General features: G+C 43.3%; 1 protein-coding gene across 6 annotated transcripts in view; it reads right to left on the bottom strand.

Annotated features, from left to right (window-relative positions):
- DPP6 (dipeptidyl peptidase like 6) overlaps positions 1-24265 on the bottom strand; it is a 783790-nt gene that overhangs the window by 228189 nt on the left and 531336 nt on the right. For all 6 annotated transcript variants that reach the window (XM_042859184.2, XM_042859187.2, XM_065582727.1 and 3 more), the window contains one exon: positions 1643-1737. In XM_042859184.2, the coding sequence (XP_042715118.1) occupies positions 1643-1737 (95 nt within the window). The remainder of the gene's footprint in view (positions 1-1642; positions 1738-24265) is intronic.

The following is a 24265-nucleotide window of genomic DNA, read 5'->3' as shown; positions in this document are numbered from 1 at the left end:
CCTACGTCCTTTTCTGCTTTCTGCTACATAGTCTTTTCTGAAGGCATTCGGGTGCAGCAAAAGGGAGAAATTCTACATATCTGAGTGCATTAGCAGAGGACTCGGGCATCTGAACAGAGAATCAGACCCTCAGCAATATCCCCCAAGCCACCTTGCTTTCTGCCTTCCAAGACAACTTCATCTAGAGCATTGCTGCTGTCTCCCCTCATCCTTGCCTGGCCTCAAAAACTCAGCAGGAGGGGATGAATGACTAGAAGAGTTAATCCTTTCAGGTTTATATCTCCAGAAGGGCTTTCACAGCATCAGAGAAGGAGGCAATATACCACTGATATCCAGCTCTGCTCCCTCCAATACAGTATTGGGTTTTGAGGTCTTCTGCACTTTTCACCTCAGTCTAGATAGGTATTTATATCATGTTCCTGACTGAGGTGTTTAAATGCCTCTAGTGTCCCCTTGATGGATACAATTATGTGGGAATGATCTGAACCAGAGTGCACTGTAGAGATGAGATAGGCTGAACACGTTGTCCAAAGTGATAGGGATCTCTTGTCTATAATGGAGTAGTGTATGATATTAATTTGCAGTATTAGCTTCTCATCCAGAATGTCTTCAGCTCAAATGCATGAGCATTAATTTTAGAAAGAGAACGGGGTTCATCTTTCATTACTACTGTAACTACAAGAGTACTTTTTATGTCAGGCAATTGGTTTTTACAAACGTGATCTATTCATTTTTACAGCAAATGTTGGTAATATTCTGGTATTTAACATGTTAGCTTCGTCATCACGCTGTGTTCATTTGGTATATGATTTAATGTTACAAAACTTTTTCATTATCTTCTGCATAGATACAATTCTGTCTTACGCGTCAATCGGTTCTCTCAACTTACTACAGGAACCCCTTACTAACACCTTATTCCAATAACCCATTCAATTTTTCCCCGTAACCCGACATGCAGTAACCCCATTACATTGCTCCAGATGTTTTAAACAAAATTTCTTTTTATAATTTCATTACAGTTCAAACTTTGTGCAAACGAAATCGGCATCTCCCAAGTGTTTGAAGAAATATTTGTGCTGTGTGTGTGTTGGGGGGGAGGGAGGGTGAGAGAATAAGTCCTAGCAGTGTAAAGCAAATTATAAATACATAATTGCAATGTTCTGTAAAGTAACTGTGTAAAAGCCTAAGGTATTTCTCTTTCCAGGGCCGGCTCCAGGCACCAGCTTAACAAGGGAGAGGGGCGGCACCTGCGGCAATTCAGGGGCGGCAGGTCCCTCACTCCCTCTAGGAGCGAAGGACCTGCCGCTGAACCGCCGCCGCCAATCGCGGCTTTTTTTTTTTTTTTTTTTTTTTGCTTGGGGCGGCAGAAATGCTGAAGCAGCCCTGTCTCTTTCAATGACATATGATATGCAAGGCTTGCTTCAAATACCCGTAGTAGAGAGTTTTCTGCACACAGAAGGAAACTGAGCTTCTGGCTTAACAAAGAAAGCACAGATTCCATTTCACATTATCTGTAGTTGCTTAGTCCATAGTATTCTGCTTGGCAATACATGAAGTTGAAAATGAAGTGTCATTTTCTACTTTATTGACCTGAATGCAAGAAAACTGTGAAATTATCCTGCTTATTAAAGAAGATACTTACGATTTTTTTGTTTTCTATTAATACCATTGAATTGTTTGTTTCAACATTCTGCAGGATCACAGTGCCATTCTGGTTTCTATAAATGAATTCTTTATCTGCAGGAAAAGAAAAAAGAACATTAAGGAAATTGGACAGATTTTAGCAAATGAAGTTGCTTATTTACATAGAACTACTATGGATTTGTGCCAAAAAACCTGCTGTTTTCTATTCTATTTATTGTTCTTATACCACACTTATTCTAATCTATTCTGTATAGGTTCTAAAAACCTGCTCATGACTGTTGTCGCTGAGTTCTTTCCAGAAGTGCATTAAGTAACAGTACTAACATCTGTGATGTTTCTGTTCTCTCATCCTCTCTCCCCGGGAGAAGTGTGTGCAAGGGAGTGTTTTCGTTCAGATTTTTTAATGATATACACATACACATGCACAGAGCAAGAGGAAGAGCACTATATGTTTATCTTATAGAAAGCCAGGACAAAGCCATGACAGGAAAGGTGGTGAGGTTTGTGAGGGCCCTTTAGATGAGGGTTGGGCTTGATCAGTACTTTGATGGGCGAACACCAGGGAAAATCATGGTACTGCACAAAGGGGTGTTTGAAGGTGGATCTCTTCTCTAGAGTCAGTAATGTCCTTGCATTCCAGTAGAGCATGCTGCTGGAGACAGGGGCGGCTCTAGCTTTTTTGCCGCCCCAAGCACGGCAGGCAGGCTGCCTTCGGCGGCGTGCCTGAGGGAGGTCCCCGGTCCCGCGAATTCGGCGGCATGCCTGCGGGAGGTCCGCCGCTCCCGCAGCTTCAGCGTACCTGCCACTGAATTGCCGCCGAATCCGCGGGACCGGGGGACCTCCCACAGGCATGTCACTGAAGGCTGCCTGACTGCCGCCCTCGCAGGGACCGGCCGGGCGCCCCTTGTGGCTTGCCGCCCCAGGCACGCGCTTGGAGCGCTGGTGCCTGGAGCCGCCGCTGGCTGGAGACAGCATCTTTCAAATAAAACCTAAAACTGAGATCCTGACCACTTTGTCATTAAAAGATCCCAAGGCACTTTTCAGACCTAGCTGAATTAAGAACTTGAGCTATTAAATTCTAGCTGCCTAAATTCCCCCTTCCAGTTCCAATTAGGGAATAAATTATTCATTTCCTGTATTAAAATGCCACACACCTGCCTTAACAGGTGGGAAAATTGATCGAGCCAGCAGTGACTGGGACAATCCCAGTTGAATGGGGAGGAGAATACATGCTGAGGGGATGCAGGGTGCCCCTCCCCTTCAGAGTTTCTAGCCACTCATTGCCTAGCTTGGGGAGGAAGGGAGCTGATTGTTCTCTCACCTCCTTTCACTAATTTAAACCCTAGCCTGGGCCAAGTGGAGCCTCTTTTTGTTTTGGATGCAGCCGCATTTAAGAGATTTCAGCCCAGTGTGATCAGGTAATCTCATGAGAATTCTACCAGCTTGGGGCAAAGTCTTATGAGAACAGCTCACAAGATTCCAAGACTGTCAAATCCAAATCTGAATCTAAACTCTAGCCTTATTCTGGCCTCAAATTCTAACCTAAATCGAATCTGAATCCAAAAGCCATCTGGTCTATGCACCTCTGTTCTGGATAGAAGGTATTGTTTAAGTGTACAACATTAATACACCTCTACCCCGATATAACGCGACCCGATATAACACGAATTCGGATATAACGCGGTAAAGCAGTGCTCCAGGGAGGCGGGGCTGTGCACTCCGGTGGATCAAAGCAAGTTCGATATAACGCGGTTTCACCTATAACGCGGTAAGATTTTTTGGCTCCCGAGGACAGTGTTATATCGAGGTAGAGGTGTAGTACAAGTAACGTTGCTTAGCATATTTCTATATCTGCCTGCAACCCATCACCTCCCTTTGAATAAAATACCATTGCAATTTAATTGGCATAGTGTAGAAGATAAGAAGTCTTATGATAATAAAGTAGAAAAAAAAATTCATCTCTTATCAGTGCATGAATCCACAACAGCAGCCTACAGAACAAACATGTACCCCAGCTATTTTCATCATCAATACCATAATAAAAAGAATTTAAAAGGTGCAAGATTCACAAAAGATAAACTAGGGCTGTGACATCTTATTTATAGACTTGTATGCTTTGCTTTACATTGCCTTAGTTTACTCATTTTGTATTGTCAAGGGTAATTTCTACAAATCTCTGTAGTACATGCTTGAAATGTATTTTTCTTGTTTGGGGTGAAATAAAAGGGGGGTACCAATAGCCTAACATTGATAGCTTTTCCATATTGGTAAATGCCTAAGTAATAGGCATTTGCAGCTCGTAGGGTTACCCTTAAATCCATGGGATTCCATCCACTGACTTCACTGGGACTTGCACTTGCCCTTTAGATACAAGGTGATAGGTGCTATAGTGGAATCTAGGAAAGACAGATGTGCCAAAGTCTTCCTTGTATGGAATCAATGGCAGCTATGTGTATGCACCCCAGGCCTCAGCGTCTTCTAAGGGATACAACTGATAATAAATGAAAATTTAACAGTGCCATTCTTCCCAAATTCCTGATAATTATTTAAAAAGAACAAAAAACAGTCCCACGTTTCATTGTCCCAGGCATTTGGGAAACAGTGGTAACTCTTCAGACAGATTGGGTATTTAGTCACACAGATATTAGCCAACGTGTTACGTAAGCAACATGCGAGATCTTCCAATTATATATTATATTCAATACAACAGGCCAACTTTAAGTGTGGTCAGATACACCATTCAAAATATTAGGATATTTTCTAATTAAATAAATTGGTTATTAAAGCTTGACCCCCAACTGGAAGCTTGACTCAGAGACTTTAAGGCCAGATGGGACCATCATGATCATTTAGTCTGACCTCCTGCACATGGCAGGCCACAGAACCTCACCCATCCACTGCCGGCATAGATCCGTAACATCCAACTGAGTTACTGAAGTCCTCAAATCATGGTTTAAAGACTTCAAGTTACAGAGAATTCACCATTTACATTAGTTTAAATCTGCAAGTGACCGGTGCCCCATGCTGCAGAGGAAGCAAAAAACCCGCAGGGTCTCTGTCAATCTGAGCAGGAGAAAATTCCTTTACAACCTCAAATAAGGCAATCAGTTAGACCCTGAGCATGTGGGCAAGTCCCACCAGTCAGACACCTGGGAAAGAATTCTCTGTAGGAACTCAGAGCCCTCCCCATCTAGTCAGGAGCGCCGCCAGCTTTTCTGCCGCCCTAGGCAGCGGAAGGTCCCGCCCTGAAATGCCACCCCCCCACAGAAGCAGCGGAAGGTCCCGCCCCTCAAATTGTAGCACTCTAGGTGACTGCCTAGGTCGCCTAATGGGTTGCGCCGGCCCTGCATCTAGTGTCCCATCACTGGCCACTGGAGATATTTGCTGCTAGCAGTCGCAGATCGGCTACATGCCATTGTAGGCAGTCTCATCAGACCATCCCCTCCAAAAACTTATCAAGCTCAGTCTTGAAGCCAGTTAGGTGTTTTGCCCCCACTGCTCCCCTTGGAAGGCTGTTCCAGAACCTCAATCCCCTTGAACACATAGGTGAAGTATATTATTAATCAAATGGGTCTGTAGGTTTATTAATAATTAGTAACAAAGAGTCCTGTGGCACCTTATAGACTAACAGACGTATTGGAGCATGAGCTTTCGTGGGTGAATACCCACTTCTTTGTTGCTTTTATAGATCCAGACTAACACGGCTACCCCTTTGATACTTAATAATTAGTACTTATTTCTCAGACCATAACACAAACTGACAAGAGTTATATTGCTCCCTCTAATGAAATCTCTACTAAACTTGTATTACTTCTTTTTTCCCTGGTTACACTTACCCTAATGAAAACAAAATGCTTTAATGAACTGTAAATCTTCACAGTTACTCTGTAAATGCTATTCCATAGTTGGAAGTAAGTGATGAAAAACTTTTTTCCCTAAAAGTTCAACAAGCTTAAAATCTTGTGTTAATTTCTTCTATGTGTTTCTAGCACTACTAAAACACATTTTAAAAAGAAAACCAGCATTCATTTGTCAAGGCTCTATATCTTGCTGTTATATTCAAAACAGGCCATTGATAAACGGTCCGATTTAATGAACAGAAAATTGGTTTGCTTAAAGGAAGAACAAATTGAACCGCACTGTATTCCAGGCAAAACACAATAAGGTTTAGCTAGTCTTCTAGTCATGTTATCTTAGTCAGCAAACGAATCAGCGAATAAGAATCCCAGGCTTTTGTTTTGAAATGTGTGATTTGTTCCGGTAAAAGACTATTCATTTTAATGGGACGTACCTCAATCAAAGACAAAAGTAACACAGCAATCTTTGTCTCTAATGAATTCTGTCCAGCGAGCTGATGAGCATTTGCAGTCTGATTAATAGCTGTCACTGCAGTTGATAAAGGTCATCACTGAATCTCATTGTTTATAACTGCCTTTCAGTGTGGCTGCTATTCAGTGTAAATGTTGCTGAAAATTGTAATTTTTAGGCATAATGTTGTTTATTCCACTATATAATGGATTTCTTGAACAGCAGAGTTAGAACATAAGAATGGCCATAGTGGGTCAGACCAATGGTCCATCTAGTCCAGTATCCTGTCTTCTGACAGTGGCCAGTGCCAGATGCTTCAGAGGGAGTGAACAGAACAGGGAAATTTCGAGTGATCCATCCCCTGTCAGCCAGTCGGAAGTTTAAGTCACTTAGATTACTCCCCCCCCTCTTCCAACTTCCAGGAAATTGACTGTTTGAAAGAATTTCTAAAAAAAATTTACATTTCTCCATGCATCTGACAAAGTGGGTATTCACCTACAAAAGCTTATGCTCCAATACGTCTGTTAGTCTGTAAGGTGCTACAGGACTCTTTGTCACTTTTTACAGATCCAGACTAACACGGCTACCCCTCTGATACTTGTCACATTTCTCCATTACTGATGATGACAAAAGTGCTCAGAAATAACCTTATGGGTTGCCCCTACATAGTACAGGTGTGAAGTACTGGGAGTATTGGCATAAGGTAAAAAAAAAAAAGACATGAAGACCAGACAATGCCACAGAACCCAATTCTGCATTAGTGAGTGTGGTGGGAAGCAGGAATTAGTTTTAGCAGCAGGCTGAATATCCTTCTGAAGTCCCTGCCTCCTCAGAATGGCTATCCTCTGCCCTCGCCCTGCCTCTTTTATTCACCCTCTACACTTGAAAATAAGGGAAAGGGTGCACACAGGACTTGAGATGTTCTGCTACCCAGTGCAGATGGGTTGTGCATAACCTTACATGAAGCTTCTACTTGTTGGACACAACAGGGGCCAGATTCTGCTGCAGTAAAGTCAATAGTCAAACTCCCATTGATTTCAATGGAGCAAGATTGGGTCCTATACAGGACTTGGAGTAAAATTTTCAAAAGGGCCTTAAACCAGATTATCAAAGGTATTTAGAGGCCTACAGGTACAGATACAGATAGGCACCCACTAGGATTTCGAAAAGCACCTATCCTGCTGAATTCAATTTATTTCAAGGGGATTTAGGTGCTTAAGCTGCTTAGACACTTAACTGCCACTGAAATCAACTGACAGTCTCAAACAATTGAATTCAATTCCACTGAAAGTCAAGGAGACTTTGGCTCCTAAGTGCCTATGTCTCTTTCAAAAATGGGACTTAGGTGAGAATTTTGCTGTTGAAGGCTCAATGTCTATAATGCAGAACTTGCCTTTATTGAAATACAACAGGCCACAACTATGTTCATTCCTTAAAAGGGAAACTTCACGGTAACCCACCTCCTCTTCTGAAGGCTTTTTATCTGCATGGATAGGATTTTTTTTTTAAAGTTACTGATGCTGTAAATTATTAAACCTTCCCACACATTGTCCTAAATCTAAGAATTCTATATAGACCTGCTTCACTGTGCATAAGATGAACAAATGAACCTCTAATGTACCATCATTACCTCTCCTAGACTGAACAAACACATAGGACAGATTCTGCTAATCTTACACCTGCATGTAGTCCCACTGAATCCATGGAACTCCTTGCATGAATAAAAAGAGTCGGGCCTTGCCTACAATGGGAAGGTTTTGCTGGTATAGTAATACCAGTATAGTTAAGCTGGCAAGACCAACTAGTGTGGATGAAGTTATATAGGTATACAAGTGATTATACTAGTATAGCTTAAATTGGTTCCTCTCACCAGTCGAAGCTATACTAGTACGAGCACAGTTATACCAGTAAAACTGCACTGGGGCTTTTACTGGTATAGATTTCTTGGTTAAAAAAAAAAAATCAGACCCCTAATTGATATGTGTTACCTATCAGCTCTGTGTTCTTGGGAAACCAGGATGCAGTACCCAGCTTGTCTGACTCACGAAAGACCTTCCCCACCCCCAACCTCTGCTTGAACCAAAGCTGATCAGAAGAAAGACTTACGAAGAGCAATGAAAAGGCCGTGGGAGACGCACCTAAACCCCTCCAGACAAGCGTGACAGGATTAAGGAAACTCCCCTAGCCTCATTTGCATAGGAGATGCGACAGGGAGGCATCCTCATTAGCATACAGAATGGAGAACAGAGATTCCAAGGCAAGAACTGCATGGAACTCTGGGACCAGAAAAGCAGGGAAGCACTGCATGATGGGGGATCTCTGCTCCAGCTGTTAATGAACCCATGCCTGCACACACCCAGCTCAGTAGTTATCAGACCAATTCTAGTAATAAATCCTTTATTGGTATCCAAAATACTGAAGCTGCCGAATTGCATTGTGAGCTCCCTGTAAGGAGCACTGCTCGTAGCCAGGAATGATCAGTTCCTATTGTTTAGCCTGAACAAAACAACTTTGGTATACTCCCTTGATCAGTTTACCCACAAATAAATCTAGCGTTCTCCCTTGAATCATTGTTCTTTCCCTACAAAACCCCCTACCCACGCTCAAGTAAGTGCTCTGATGCCTGGATCCAAAATCTGCATCAGTTCCATTGGACTTAATCTTCTCCTGACTGATCATGCTGGGGGCTCTGCCTGTCTCCAGCACTCCGGACCCTCAGCTATCACCACCACCACCTGGGAACCCGGATCGATTCAAGCTTCACGGAGTGGGGTGAGAACCCAACTCTCTTTCTCTCTCTGACCCTGACTTGTGTGATCAGTGATAGTTTTCTAAATCTGACTTTTGTAATCACATTTAAGTTAGATTTAATATTATCACTGTTTCGTTGGACTCCCCTTATATGGTTATTACCTGGCAATAACTAACTTTCGTGATTAAGCTGGTTGCTTCTCTCTCTGCAGCAACGCTCCTCATACCTAAGCTAAAGATCCCTGCAGCGCCCAAAAAATCCTGTGGGGTTTGCTCATCAAGTGGGTTACTCCCAGAACAATTGTAACATAAAAGTGGGGATAAGGACGTGCTGAACCTGGGGCATATGAGGGTGGCAGCTTGGAAGTGCTGCTCAACCAGCCTGCTGAGGCATGCTCTGTTAATGTGTGTGTGTGTGTGTGTGTGTGTGTGTGTGCGCGCAGTCGTTTGATTCTGGGGCTGGAAGAACCCAGCCCTCGGGAACCTAGGTCCTGCAGGATAGCTCCATTGGGAGGGAACTTGCAGCCGGGAGAGGAAGAGCTCCATTTAAAAACACAAGTGACACAAGCAGTACATTGACAGTATTACAGAATCCCCTCCCCCGGAAGAGTAACCCTAATAAATGAGCATACCCCAAAGTAAGGGGCAAATCTGGTGACACATGGCTACATTGGTAAAACTTTTAAGTGTAGACAAGGCCCAGGACTTGGCCCTTGATTAAAAAAAATAAACGGAGTGAGCTGTATACAAATGGAGAGCAATGTATATATTCTTGAACAACCATCACCACCACCAACAAAGGCTTAAATGAATATCATTTTAGGGACTGCGTGCACCTAAGTGAATGTTTTATAGAGATACCAATTGACTAGATGGACTTATATCAGTTTAATGATTTGTTCTTCCAGAGTCACCCTTCAAATCATCTGCCAAAAGATCCTGTCAGCGAAGAGAGTGTCTACTGAGAATCATTTAACACCTTTTAACTCGTTACACAGTTTATTATGGACTTCTGCCAGCTTACAAGGCCCAATATTCTGTGCCCTTTTTAGCCACCAGCCAGAACAATTCCGCAGATCACAATGAGAGATGCAGAGAAACTAATGAAAGAAATCATTATGCCAACACAATTTAATGTATGTTTTACAAGGCAATAGTTAAAACGACATTTGTGCTTCTAAATGCCCTTTGGACATAACCAAGCACACCCCAGGGGTCATAAGCAATCTAAACGATGACACTCTCTGATTACATTTACTTTTTATGGCAACCATACTAAATGGGTATCAATATTTCTTTGAAATTAAGTGGATTTTAACTTCAAACCTGAAAGAGTTGTGGGTAACCAATACATGACATCATTTGTCAGCGACTCTGTGTGTGTGTGTGTGTGTGTGTGTGTGTGTGTGTGTGTGTGTATGTGTGTGTGTGAGAGAGAGAGAATGAGAATGGTCAGCTCTCTACTCTCTTGCAGCACATCCTGCTTCCTCTCCACTAGTGTGAACCAAGAAGACACACACAGCTCCCACTTAAAGGGGTGGTACACTGTACTGTGGCCCAAATTTTCATAAGCGAGTAGTGATTTTGGGTGCCTCCATTTTCAGAATTCCAACTCGACACATCCTAAAGGGGCCTTATTTTCAGAAAATGCTGAGCTCTGGGTGTCTGAGAATCAGGTCCCTTCACGATGTCTCAAGTTGGGCACCCAAATAACTGACCTCTGTTGAAATATTGTGCTGGTGATCCTTCCAGATATCCCGGGGTAAAAATAAGGTTGACCACAGCCGGATATGAGAAGTTCTAAGGAGTTACAGGGAACAGGGGACAAATATTTACATCAGTGTCAAAGAACAGAAAGAAATAATGGTTGTACAACCATTCCATCGATATTAAACTGGTACAGTAATAACATCCAATATTATAGCTCAGAGATAGTAACACAAGATGCATGAGAGACTGATAAACTTTTGAGAAGAATTTTCTTATTACATTATTTGTCTCGAGAGAGCATAACTATTTGTTCAATGATACAGAGCAACAAGAATTTCATCCAGATAAATACAAAATAATGTAGCCTTTTGTTACCTTTTCAAACTTCAGCAAACACAGCAAATGATTGAAAGGCATAAAAACAGAAATTCTAAAATTGTCATGTAGCAACTTTTCAGACATTACAGTAAAAAACCAGAAGGTCACATTAGAACTGTTAGGACAGGTTCGGTCTGTGACAGAGAATGCCCTAATTAGTGGTCTAATCAAGAATCACTCAAAGAAAAAATGACATCTCCAGATAATGACAATTAGACAATGTCAACAGAGTAGGCTGTAGACCGCCCTACGAGAGCAGTTTGACTCAGCTTTCTCAGGGCTGAAGTTATTCTGGAGTAGGCAATGTAACCTGCTGTGGTTTAGTTGTTCACTGGGCATACCTAATGTTGTTGGACCACCGGAAGAAGGTAAGGTATCTTTTGTTGTGTTATTTCCCACCATTGCAGCTCCCATGAAGGAGCGCATTTGCAACAGATCCCACTTCCACTAATGTTAGCCACATTAACTAGCTAATAGTTAATATCTGATAGACTTACAGAATTCTCTCAATGAATCCACTGAGCTTCACAGGAAGTGAAAATACTGTATCCAATTCTAACTGGGAAAGAACTTTTCAGATAGGAAGAATGTAATTACTTGAGTTGGAATTGAGCCAAGACATCAATATTAACATCTGTTCTCTTACTGAAAGGTGCCATAGTATCTTTAATGACCACAGGCAGTCAGGACCTTGGTTTTATATTGCATCTGAAAGACAACACTTCCTGCAGTGCAATGACCCATAATACCAAGATGCTGGGGGGAAGGGAGGCGTGGCTCAGTGCTATGGCAGCAGGAAGATTCCATCTGCTGAATCACCACTGCCAATTCCTACCCCTACCTGGGACTTCCCTGATTTTGTCCCAGTCAAGTGTTAATCAGGCCTCCCTGGTTAGCATTTACAATCAAACCAGCTAACAGACAGGATGTAGGACTGTAAGATAGTGTTTGAGACACAGACTGTATTAATATTCATTGGGAATTAATAAATGATTCAGACAATGGAACTGAATGAGAGAAAAATATTTTACTTCCCTCTTTCCCATTGAAGTTTCTATTTATGTTATTTTCAGGCTCAAATCCTGCCACACTACCTTAACAGACACAGGGCCTCCAGAAGCAGTACGGTTACCATCCACTGGGGGAAGATGGGATTCAGAAATCTCATGCACAGAGTACCAAGGTCCTTGCACCTCAATGCGTAGAAGGCTTGGGGACAGGATGAAGAAAAGGGACAGGATGGAGGCAGCAAACCCAAGGCTACACAGATCCAGTAGCCATTCACACCACAGTGGGGGATGCAACTCTCCAAGGGATCACTGTAGCCTCTGTGCATTGTGGGGGAGGATTTAAGGCCCTGTGGGAGGAACTGCATTTCTGCTCTTATGCTAAAAAATAACATTTTATTGTCGCAACAGCAATAGAACCTGCAAACTTTGTACCTAGAAATGCTGCGTGTGGCATGGCATTGGGGTGTCTGCCTGGAGTCCCCATTTGTATTCACTAGGTAACCAGGCCCTCTCTCAACAAACCACTGAGGTAATAAAGCAGCCTGCAAGCACTGAGTCTGCAATAGGCTTACAGATTAAAAACAGCCAACCATCCAGCCAAACAATTCACCTGGACATCTGAACACGCACACATGGAATGTAAATTGTGAGGGGCTTGGGAGTTCCAGTCAAAACAATGTTTTCTGAGTGATGGGAAATAGCAAGCACAACAGGCTGAGGTGAAGAGGCTGCTCTGTCTGTGACCAGTGCACACAATAGTGCCATTCCAAAGGGCCCAATCCTGCAAGGTGCAGAGCAACCACAGCTCCCACTGACTGATTTCGAGAGCGGGGGAATTAGATGGTGAGAAAACGAGGATAGAATGAGGCAAAGTACAAAAAAGAGGAAATTTAAAGCAACAGAAACAGGAACGAGGGAAACTCTGGTGGGAGACAAACACAACAGAGAAGATTAATAAAAATGCAATGAGTGGGAAAAGAACGGCTAAGAACAGGATGGCAGAGAAGCACTAGCATAGCCAAGCTTAGAAAGTAATATTAATTTTATTCTGCATTCACGATATGAGAAGCTGTAATTTTTTAATATATTAGAGTGTAGGTCTGGTTTTGGCTCAATTACTCACTTTGGGTAGTACCTCTCTTGCTGCAATCAATGGGATAACTTGCATAGTAACTCAGTGCAAAGGAGGCAGAGCTGACTCAGAGTTTCTCTGAGGGGCAGGTATTGTGTCTTCCTCAATATAGCACCAAGGATTCAGGTGACGCCAAACAAGAAAGAACACAGTACAAGCTCACTAAGCCTTGCGCTCCTAAAATGCTTGCTTTGTAATCCACGTAAATAAAAACTGCAGCTCGCCCCCAGATGTGGGCAAAGCTGGAACGGCAGTATGAAGCCTTATAAAATTAAGATCTCATTTTTACCAGCCATGCTTCAGTGTGTCTTTCAATCTTCTATGAAGTTTAGTCATAAACAATTACAATTAAACCCCCAAATTACTGGTGAATCCACAACCCAATGCACACCCCAAGCACCTTGATAAGAGGCTGGGAAAAACACAACAAGGAAAAGGAGAGAAATCCTCCCATCTACCCAGTCTTTGGGTTGGCACTAAAGCTGCTCTGCAGTGAGGGAATCAGGAAATAAGAGAACCTATGTACCAGGAGACTTCTAGCTCCCACCCTAGGCACACCCTTGACACACCCACAATTGTACCTCCCCACCTCCCTCACCCATGAGTATTGCTACAGAACAATGTCCAATGGAGCTGGCCTCCATGGCACACAGGTGTGCCCCCTCATACAGCTCTATAGGAACACTGTTCTCCAGCCTCAACTCAGCTCCGCTCTCCACCAACAAGCTCTTTTATTTGAGGGCTGTTACTCAGCAGTTCAGAAATAAGCTACCGTTTAATATACTGCCAGACACTGCTGTAAGGAAGCAGCTAGGACCAGGGAACAGCTTGCCTATAACAACAGGAGTACAGCCCTTAATTCCAAGAGGAAACTCATTTTTATCTTTCTGGCATTATGGGTCATTATCATTTTACTGCCTTTAGCACTTTTTGCATGAAGAGCTAAGATGAAAAAACTTTTCTAAACAGGTGATTTACTGTAATTTAGCTAACTGCTGAATATCACACTGCATTGGTACATTAAGTAAGCACAACATGACAGAGTGTGCTTTATTATGCAAGAAGCAGTTTTAATCATTCATCACTTCAATGCAGCACATACCCACAGCAACAATCTGATGCTTTTTCCGTGGCAGCATTCAAGTAAAACACAATTATATCCCAGGCAAATTAAAGGTGGAAAGATTCCCCCCACCTACATGCATCTAGCAGCCCTTTAAATTTACATATTCAAGGTTAAAAGACAGGCTGAGGCCTCCTAGAAAAAAAATATAAATCAGATACAAAATTCTCTTTATATCTTTTGTCTGATCCCAAATCCTGGAAAATCCAAGTTAGAAAAAGATTAGTTTGTCCAGATACGGAGAAGAACTGGGCCCAAACCCAAGTCTTAAACCCAAAATTTGATGAGGAGGAGTTCCGGATTACGAACCAGATTCTGCAGCTAGCTCTAAGAGTCTGAAAAAAAAAAAACCAGGTCAGAACAGCCCTGGTTTGGATGGGGATCCCAGCTTTGTAGATCAGGTGTGTCCATCTTTGGTAAAGCTGTGCTCTCTAAAGATCTGGGTGAGAAATGGGGAACTGATTTCAGTTTCACTGAAGTGCCTCTACCCCGGCTCTACCTGCTTTTACAATATAGCAGCACGTACAAAATATTTAAAATAGACTGTGGCAGGGCAGGCCCTTAAATGCCCTGCTAAAATGCTGGCTAAGCCCTGTTGTTTGGTAAGGAGGCCAAGTGCAGGGGCTTGGGCAGCCAGCAGAGGGCCCAGCTGCAGGCCCTAATGAGGGCTGACTCACAGCAATGACTTGAGTTAAATGCCAGCAGCTGGGCTGAGGACGGGAGGGCTATAAAAGCCCTGAGGAAAGCTCAGTCAGGAGGCTAGCCTGGGAAGAGACAAGAGGGCCATATCTCTGTCTCCCCATCCAAGGAAAGGAGCCTCATGGGCCAGCAGACCCCGGGGAGGGTCTAAATGTGGATAACTGTTGGGGGAACAAAGTGGGGTTGCACTGTTGCACTGTAAATAAAGACGCAAGGGTGACGCACTGAAGAAGGCGTGAGGTCTATTTATTTAACCAGCCAATACAGGCACAAGAGGGTGGACCCTGCGACATAGACAAAAAATACACAAACAAAAATCCCTCCACAAGCACACCCATAAACTGCCCAACCCAACCTATCCAGGTCAATATAAAATCTCCCCAAAATAGCAGCAGCAAAAACCACCTCTAACTATCCACAAACCTCACAAAACCCCCGGGGGAAAGGTGGGCTTTGTGGTGAACCAATGCTGGCACACCAAGCACAGACAGGAAGTTCCAGAGCCAATGAATCTCCCTGGAAATGCCCTGGCACAGGGCCCCTCCCTTTATAACTAGGGTGTGGTCAGCTCAAGTGCCTCTGCAGATCCCAGACATGGTGCTATGGACGTGGGAAGAGAAGCTGTCCCTTAGGTAACCAGGCCCTAAATCGGTTAGGGCAATCTAGGTTAAAACCAACACTTTGATCTCCACCCAGAAACTAAATGGCACGCAGTCCATGGGTCAGCCTTACCCTATGCAGGTAATCTCCTAGGCGAGGACACCCTATAGCAGCTGCTCCCTTTCACACTTCCCCAGTCCCACACAGTTCTCATGCAGAGAGACTCCAACAGTCTGATGTTGGTGTGAGCATCACTCCGGGACATTGCTCTTCTCTCCCGAAAGCATGGGGGCTTATCTGCCTCATTTAGCTTGGCTTCACACAGGGGAGCATGTGACCCTAAGTGTTACCCTTAAATGTAATAATCCATTTGACACCAAGAAGAAACAGAATCTATGAATAAATTTTCATTAAAATGTGACCCCACGGCTGGCTCTCTTAATCCCCCTGTGCGTTTCCTTATCTCTTTGCTTCTGCTCCCAACTGTATTAAAGATGTTAGCAGTCCTGATAGAGCACAAAGCCAGCTAAAAGAAGTTTCGCTCTTTCTGTTCATGTTCAGGCCGGCAGGGTGCTGCAGTTGCAGTACAGATTGAAGGCGATATTTGAATATTAACAAGCAAATTAGATTGTGCCTATAACTCTGCATTACTGTTTTCATTATCCCCGAGTGCAGTATTGGACGCTCCTTTTACTTCAAGGTATGTCTAGCACACTGATCACCACTATATCCGAGTCTGTTTATAAATAAATTAAAAAAAAACAACAACCCTCAGCTGCCAAAAGATTTGAACGTAATGCCTTTGAGATGCAAGGCAGGCACTTTATTCAACAACCTACACACTTTCGTTAAACCGCCTGTGGAAATGGATTGATGTCAGAGTGGCCACAAGAGGGCACTCTTCTACAGAGTCAATAGGACCATCTTGAGAAATGCAGAGAAATGATGCTAACTAATTGAATATGACCTGGGGCAGAGGACCTAGCAAAGGAAGGCAAGTGGGCAGCATGATGGCAACTGAGAATCAGCATAAACAAATGCAAAGTAATGCACATTGCGAGAAGTAGTTTGGGATTATACAAACACATGAATTAATTTTAAATTGAACAGCAACTACGGAGGGGAAAGAGCATGAACTACAATGTTTTCTTCTCCTTTGATCCCTCAAATTTCTCTACTGCACAAACCCCCTCCCCTCTCCCATAGGAAATGCTTTAGCCCATCAGATCAAAGATCAATCACATTTGGTATCCTGCAGTTGCATGTACCTGCTTCAGAGGTATAAACCCCCATAATAGACTATTATGCAATAACACACTTACCAGAGATGTTCCTTCCTAATCACAGGCAAACTCATTGGTTTATGTACTGAAGCATGAGGGATTTGTTTATAATTCTGATTGCAGGTTGTTTAAATGTGGTGGATAACATTATGTTCAAAAAAACACTCAATCCTTTTTTGAGTCTCAATAAGAACTTGTGGCAATGAGTTCCATGGGTTAACTATGTACTGTTTAGAAAAGGATCTCCTTTGACCTGTTTTAAATGGGCTGCATTATAATTACTGAATGGCTGTATTATGATAAGCCATTCCTTATTTTCAACATCTCTATTACGTCACCTCTTATTCATCTCCATTCCATACTAAATTGGTGTAATCTTTTAAATCTCTCCATATATGGATGCCTTTCAGTGCCTTTATCATTTTCTTTACCCTTCTCTTTACCTTTTCTATTTCTGCTACAATGTATCCTTTTTAGATGGCTGACCCAAACCCAGCGTAGTTTGTGAGCAAGGTGAGTGTGTCCCACCAATTTAGATAACAGCATTATATTCTCAGTATTATTCTCGCGCACTCTTTCTTAACACAGCCTATCATCTTGCTTGCTTTTTAGATTGGCACAGCACATTTATAAGCTGTTTTCAATTGCCTGCCCAAAAGGGACAAAAACCAAATGTGGGGCCACAGAATTCCAACACCACATCTCTCCTTTTTTATGCCCAAATCTACATGGAATGGACATTTTCATGAGAATGCTCCCATCAGGAAAAAATGGGGGGTACGGAAGGAAAAATAAGACTAATTAATATCTTGGTGGCTGATTCCTACATAAATTAGACTTCTCACAATTTTTTTTCCACATCCCTTCCTGCATGAAAACAGAAAGAATAAAGTTTAATTGATTAGTGTTGTCATAGCAATATCCTAGATTCTCCATCTAGTTGAGTACTGGTTTCAACTGGAATTTTGCCTGAGTAAGGACTGCAGTAAAAGGCACAAAGGACTTGTTTGCACTTGTCTCCCTTGGAATAGAACCTGGAAGAAGGACTGAAAATCCACCCACCCACGCACGCACGCACCCACCATCCACAACCAGAACTGCATATACAGAATTTTTTTTTTAATGTAAGGAACCAATTTTAATAACAGAATCAGTCCTGCCCTCTGGAATGAAAGTGAAGAAAGGAAAGAGCCTTCCAAATGAATAATAAGGGTCTTGGTTTATGTATAAATCTTCCACAAAATGTTAAATTTATTAATAGAAATAAATCAAATGATGCAATAAACAGCAGCAGCAGTGAAGGTTTTAACATATTGCCCTGCTAATGTGCTTCAACCCTAGCTATGCTATCGATGACATGACAGTTCAGTCTCCATGGTCTCCAGTCCCTGCTGACACAGCCAACAGGATGTACCATTAGTGCCAGTTGTGGCAGTGGGGTTTCTATACAGGCACTGGTCTGCTAGGGATTGGATGAAGATCATCAGTTCACTTCAACTATGTTAATACGATATAAAATGGTAAGAACACAAAACAACCAGCTGAAGGACTGGGCGAGAGAGAAAGGAATGTTTTGAATGTTCATGGAATGGATAGAAAATATAACAGTCTCCCACACAGCAACCAAGGGTAAATGAGAGTCTGAAAAGGCGTTCAATGTGACTTAAGCCCCATGGCAAGTCTGGAACATTGCCATGTTTTGCTTCAGCACGCAACACTGCCTTTCTCCTAGATTGTCTTCACTGTTATTATGTCTCTTATGTGGTCTGCTTGCTCTAGAAATCAAACATGCTTTGAGGCTGACTGCCTGCAATACTGCCAGCCCCCAACAGTAAAGCATCATGAGTCAGGCTCCCTCAAAAATCATGAGATGGGCTTAAAAATAATGAAATTTAAAATTAAAATATCACATTCTTTTCATTTGTGTTCTCATTTTTCAACCATTCTAGTGCCCCCTGGTCACATTTTCAAGCTTTTCTCTGCAATCATGAGGGCTACAAACTTAAATGAAAACCAGGATTCTCAAGCTGTCACTGGACTCCAGGAGTTGGGGCCTTTAAGTAAAACATGAAATAACAAGAGATTCACAATAAAACCATGAGAGCTTGCAACACTGTACATGCCAGCTCTCTTTCTGGCCACACTGAGACACATCACAGTTTTGCTTTTAAAGTTAAGGTCTCTTTCTCTCAGCTAGGGTGACCAGATGTCCCGATTTTACAGGGACAGTCCCGATATTTGGGGCTTTTGCTTATTTAGGCTCCTATTACCCCCCACCCCCGTCCCGATTTTTCACACTTGCTGTCTGGTCAGCCTACTCTCAGCCAGTCAAAAGCTTTGGGCAGTAGCCTCTCCAGCAGGAGTTTGTCACTGCATATTATTTCACTCCTCCCATCCCTTAAAAGGACAGCAGTAGTTTTGTTTATTAGTTTTCTAAAATAGGTGCTGGAATGAGGGGTGGATCGAAGTGGTTTCCATCTTATGCAGGGTTTACAGTTTGTTTCAATAGCTCTCACAACCCCCTCCCCATACAAATTGTTCCCGCACCTCTGAATGAATGCCGAGTTTTACTTTGTCCATTAGATCCAACAAAGAACATGTTAAGTTTTATTCTAAGTAACTCTACACACTTTGCTTCAAATAATCTGAATGAGTGTCAAACACCTAAACATTACAAAATAATGAGAATATTTCATATAAATGAGTGCAAGAATTATAGGGCTATTTAAAATGTATAGATACTACATGAAGTGGAACAGAAGTCAATTTTGTAGGAGACATATTACACTAAATCACCATTTCTCCCTACCTCAGAGAACCCCCTTTTCCATTCTGGGACCACCACAAGATTATTTCACCATCTAGCTGGGACTCCCCCTTACACTGAGGTAACCGGTTCCTAAGTAGTTTATGAACCAAGACCTTGATCTCTACCCAGAAACTAACTGGCACTCTAACTGGGAAGGGCAGAACGATGTACTAGATTGTATGACATTATGTGGTATTATGCCAACTTTTTATGTGATGCAATGTAAACAGTAGGTCTTGAGACATATAGTCTTGAATTCTAATACAATGCAACTTGAAAATCTTTTGGCTCTTCTTCTGGGTCAAGTTAACTACTGGTATATTAAGGGAACTCTTGCTTCTAATTATCATAACAAGGAGTCCGGTGGCACCTTAAAGACTAACAGATTTATTTGTTATTGTTATTTGTTAGTCTTTAAGGTGACACCGGACTCCTTGTTGTTTTTGTGGATACAGACTAACACGGTACTCCCTGATACTCTAATTATCATGATATCTTAGTGCTTCTTTCCTACTCTTAATTTATTCTTCACAGATATGAGAGATTTGTGGGCTCACATTTTGAGAGGCTGGATTACACTTAATTAGCCTGTGATGTTCTTTTGATTCTAAATTCCCACAGTTTCCTGTAATGAATGATGTAAATCCAACATAGTGTCTCATGGGGGGGGGGAAAGAGTTACATTCTGGCTTATATCATTAAGCTATTGAGCACCATTACAATCAAGACATCCGAAAGTCACAAGAGACTTTCTTTGCTAGATGAATAAAACTTTACCCAGCACATTTTCAATTACAAATATCTGATATAAAGTTTAATTACCAGGAGTATGGTATTCCCCATTGCTGAATTATTATGAAATTAATATTTTATAGCACAGGGCCAGTGGAGGAATATGGACTGCACTCTTCCACTTGTCTGCATGTGCAACTAGAACTGCCTGCTCAATAAATGCAATTGGGCCTGGAAAATATTATTTGGGCCAAGTCTGAATTCCAGCAGGGAATCAAGAGTTGAGGAGAGGAAGATGATCAGGAACAGTCAGCATGGATTCACCAAGGGCAAGTCATGCCTGACCAACCTGATTGCCTTTTATGAGGAGATAAGTGACTCTATGGATATGGGGAAAGCAGTGGTCATGTTATTCCTTGACTTTAGGAAAGCTTTTGATACGGTCTCCCACAGTATTCTTGCCAGCAAGTTAAAAAAGTATGGATTGGATGAATGGACTATAAGGTGGATAGAAAGCTGGCTAGATAGTCGGGCTAATGGGTAGTAATCAACGGCTCGATGTCTAGTTGGCAGCCGGTATCAAGCGGAGTGCCCCAAGGGTTGGTCCTGGGGCCGGTTTTGTTCAACATCTTTATTAATGATCTGGATGATGGGATGGATTGCATCCTCAACAAGTTAGCGGATGACACTAAGCTGGGAGGGGAGAGGTAGATTCGCTGGAGGGTAGGGATAGGGTCCAGAGTGACCTAGACAAATTGGAGGTTCAGGCTAAAAGAAATCTGATGAGGTTCAACAAAGACAAATGCAGAGTCCTGCACTTAGGACGGAAGAATCCCATGCACTGCTACAGGCTGGGGACCAACTGGCTAAGCAGCAATTCTGCAGAAAAGGACCTGGGGATTACAGTGGATGAGAAGCTGGATATCAGTGTGCCCTTGTTGCCAAGGCTAACGGCATACTGCGCTGCATTAGTACGAGCATTGCAAGCAGATGGAGGGAAGTGATTATTCCCCTCTATTAGGCACCGGTGAGACCACATCTGGAGTATTGCGTCCAGTTTTGGGCCCCCCACTACAGAAAGGATGTGAACAAATTGAAGATAGTCCAGCGGAGGGCAACAAAAATGATCAGGCGACTGGGGCCCATGACTTATGAGGAGAGGCTGAGGGAACTGGGCTTGTTTAGTCTGCAGAAGAGAAGAGTGAGGGGGGATTTGATAGCAGCCTTCAACTACCTGAAGGGGGTTCCAAAGAGGATGGAGCTCGGCTGTTCTCAGTAGTGGCAGATGACAGAACAAGGCACAATGGTCTCAAGTTGGAGTGGGGGAGGTCTAAGTCAGATATTAGGAAACACTACTTCACTAGGAGGATGGTGAAGCACTAGAATGGGGAGGTGCTGGAATCTCCAGCCTTAGAGGTTTTTAAGGTCAGGCTTGAGAAAACCCTGGCTGGGATGATTTAGTTGGTGTTGGTCCTGCTTTGAGCAGGGGATTGGACTAGATCACCTCCTGAGGTCTCTTCCAACCCTAATCTTCTATGATTCTAAGTGGAGAGGGGTGAAGAACTTGGGAGCTTCTTTAGGGCAACATGCGTAAGTTACTAACTAATGTTCCTTACAAAGCTTGGGGTCACCTTAAAGGTAGCCTTTTGGCTGCTGTAAACATAGACATTTCTGGAAAGCTCCACTCAAGATGATAGCTGTGGGCTAAAGTGGTTGGCACCCCAAACCCCTCATCCCCAGCCCCACCCCAGAGAACGCACTCCCAACCGGAGCCCTCCCTCCCCTCCCTCTGCCCCAGCCCATATCCCCTTTCTGCCCGCCGAACCCTTTGGTTCCAGCCCAGAGCACATTCCTACACCCCAAACCCCTCAATCTCCAGCCCCACCCCAGAGTCTGCTCCCCCAGCCAGAGCCCCCACTCCAACCCCCTGCCCCATCCCAGAACCACCTCCCGTACTCTAAACCCCTCATTTCTGGCCCCATCCTGGAACCCGCACCCCCTCCCGCACCCCAGCCCCCTGAGTCAGCCCGGTGAAAATGAGCGAGTGAGTGAGGGTGGGAAGAGCAAGTGACGGGGGCGGGGGAATGGAATGAGCGGGGGGTGGGGTGTTTGAGAAGGGGTGGGGAATGGGGGGGCCTCAGAGGAGGGGTGGGGCGGGGGTGTTTGGTTTTGTGCGAGTAGAAAGTTGGCAACCCTAACACTGGTTGGTGAGTTGACCTGCTGTCTTATAAGCACCGCAATAACTTCTAAGTCTTAAGACTTTGTCATTGTTCATATCCCTTTCAGAAACAGTTCTGCACCCTGATACTGACCTGTTCAAAAGCTGATGTTAAATAGCACCAGTTGCCATTATGATACAGACTCTGATATATTGGGATAAGGTGGCTCAAATGGCTATTTGTTAGTTTGATACAGTGTATCCAAATTAGCTGGTCATTGACCTGATTTTTTCTAAAGAAGTTAGGTGTATAATTAGCGTGAACACCAACCACAAATACAATCATCTGATTTGCATGTGTAAACCTGGTAAATGCACATGCAAATCAGGCACTCCCGTTGTGCAGGCAATTAGTCACACAGACTTCTAAAATTATAGATTAGATAGATTAAGCCTGATTTTTTCCCCAGTTATACCAGTGTAAAACCAGTTTAATTGCATTGCCTTCAAAAGGAGCAACTCTTGATGTAAGCAACCACAAGTAAGAGGAGAATCAGGCCCTGTCTTTTAACTGGTTGCAGATTCTTAAGCACGTATGTTGAATTTGTGGTGTTATAGGAGGTAAACAGATGCATGGGAGCTGCATCTTTGAAAGTCCCCCACAAATGGAGGTGCTCAGCATAGCAGTGTGCCATTCCTACCCCCACTGTTATCCTGTTTATAAAGAGGCTCCCTTGGAGAATGGGGGCAATAGCAATAATTCTGTCCATCTGCCACTTTACAGAGATAAAGCACTACACCCAACAGCTATGTGTTAGCCACTAACACTAGCAGTCTATAATCTTGACGTTGTCTGGGACCATTCTGTGCTGCCACACATCACATTATAAAAAGGATGGAAATGTAGTTTGGGTGACAAGGTAGAAGATGACAGATGAGGAGGAGGAACGGAAAGGGAAAGCAGGCATTTAATTTTCATGGATCTGTACCTCAAACCTGTGAGCAAACTTATAACGCAAAAGCAGCCCTCCTGGAGTCCACACCTGTACCATTCCAAAATGTTCTCCTGACACCCGTTGCTCGCTCAGAGGCACTATCACAGCAGGAGGTATGTATGAGTGTTAGTTTGAGAGGAAAGCACTACTTTTGCTGAGTGAGGGGAAACAGGGTAATTACTTTTGCATGCCTGACAGCTGTAACAAGTGTAGAAATCCTGCTTGCTGACCCCACCTGCAGGATCTGAGAGAGACAAGGTGGGTGCAATAACTTCTGTTGGGGAAAGAGCTCGAAAGCTTGTCTCTTTCCCCAATGGAAGCTGGCCCAGTGAAAGATGTGTCTCCTTGCGTTAAGGAAATGTATGTATTCAGATCTTTCTCCTGTTGAAATCAATAGGAATCCTGCCAGTGACTTCAATGGGAGCAAGGCCAGGCTATCAGTGGGTTGCTAGGGAAAGTGGGTATTAACAGTGTCCAGGATGGAAGGCCAGGCAAAGGTTCATAAAGCTCTCTAGGTAATGCTTTAGAACAACCTCCCTTTTCCTGGCTCTGATACCCACATTGCTCCCCATTAACCTATCCAACCAGCTGAAGCCTAAAACATCTTTTCTGCCCCACTATTCTGCCAACCCTGCACTGCTTTCTAATCTCCTTCAATATTTCACTCCTCTTCCTCACCGCCAAGGTGAGGAAGCTCTGGCCCTGCCTACATTTCCCCCAGTTCCCTATTCACACCCTCGGCTTTGTCAATGCAGAGCATCTTCACAACTTCTCTGGTCCTTCTTCAACTTCTTGTCACACCATGCAACACTGCTGTCCTCCAAATCCCTCCTCAGTCATTCCTTTCATCCAGCCTTTCAAAGCTGACCTTCACTCCTCATTTCCGGCCCTCGGTTCACTCAGCCTAGTATGAAGCAATTACATAACGAAATG

The sequence above is a fragment of the Chrysemys picta genome, chromosome 2 (assembly GCF_011386835.1).
Source record: "Chrysemys picta bellii isolate R12L10 chromosome 2, ASM1138683v2, whole genome shotgun sequence".
NCBI lineage: Eukaryota > Metazoa > Chordata > Testudines > Emydidae > Chrysemys > Chrysemys picta.
Note: the sequence above shows the minus strand (reverse complement) of the source record. Positions and strands in the feature narration are given on the sequence as shown.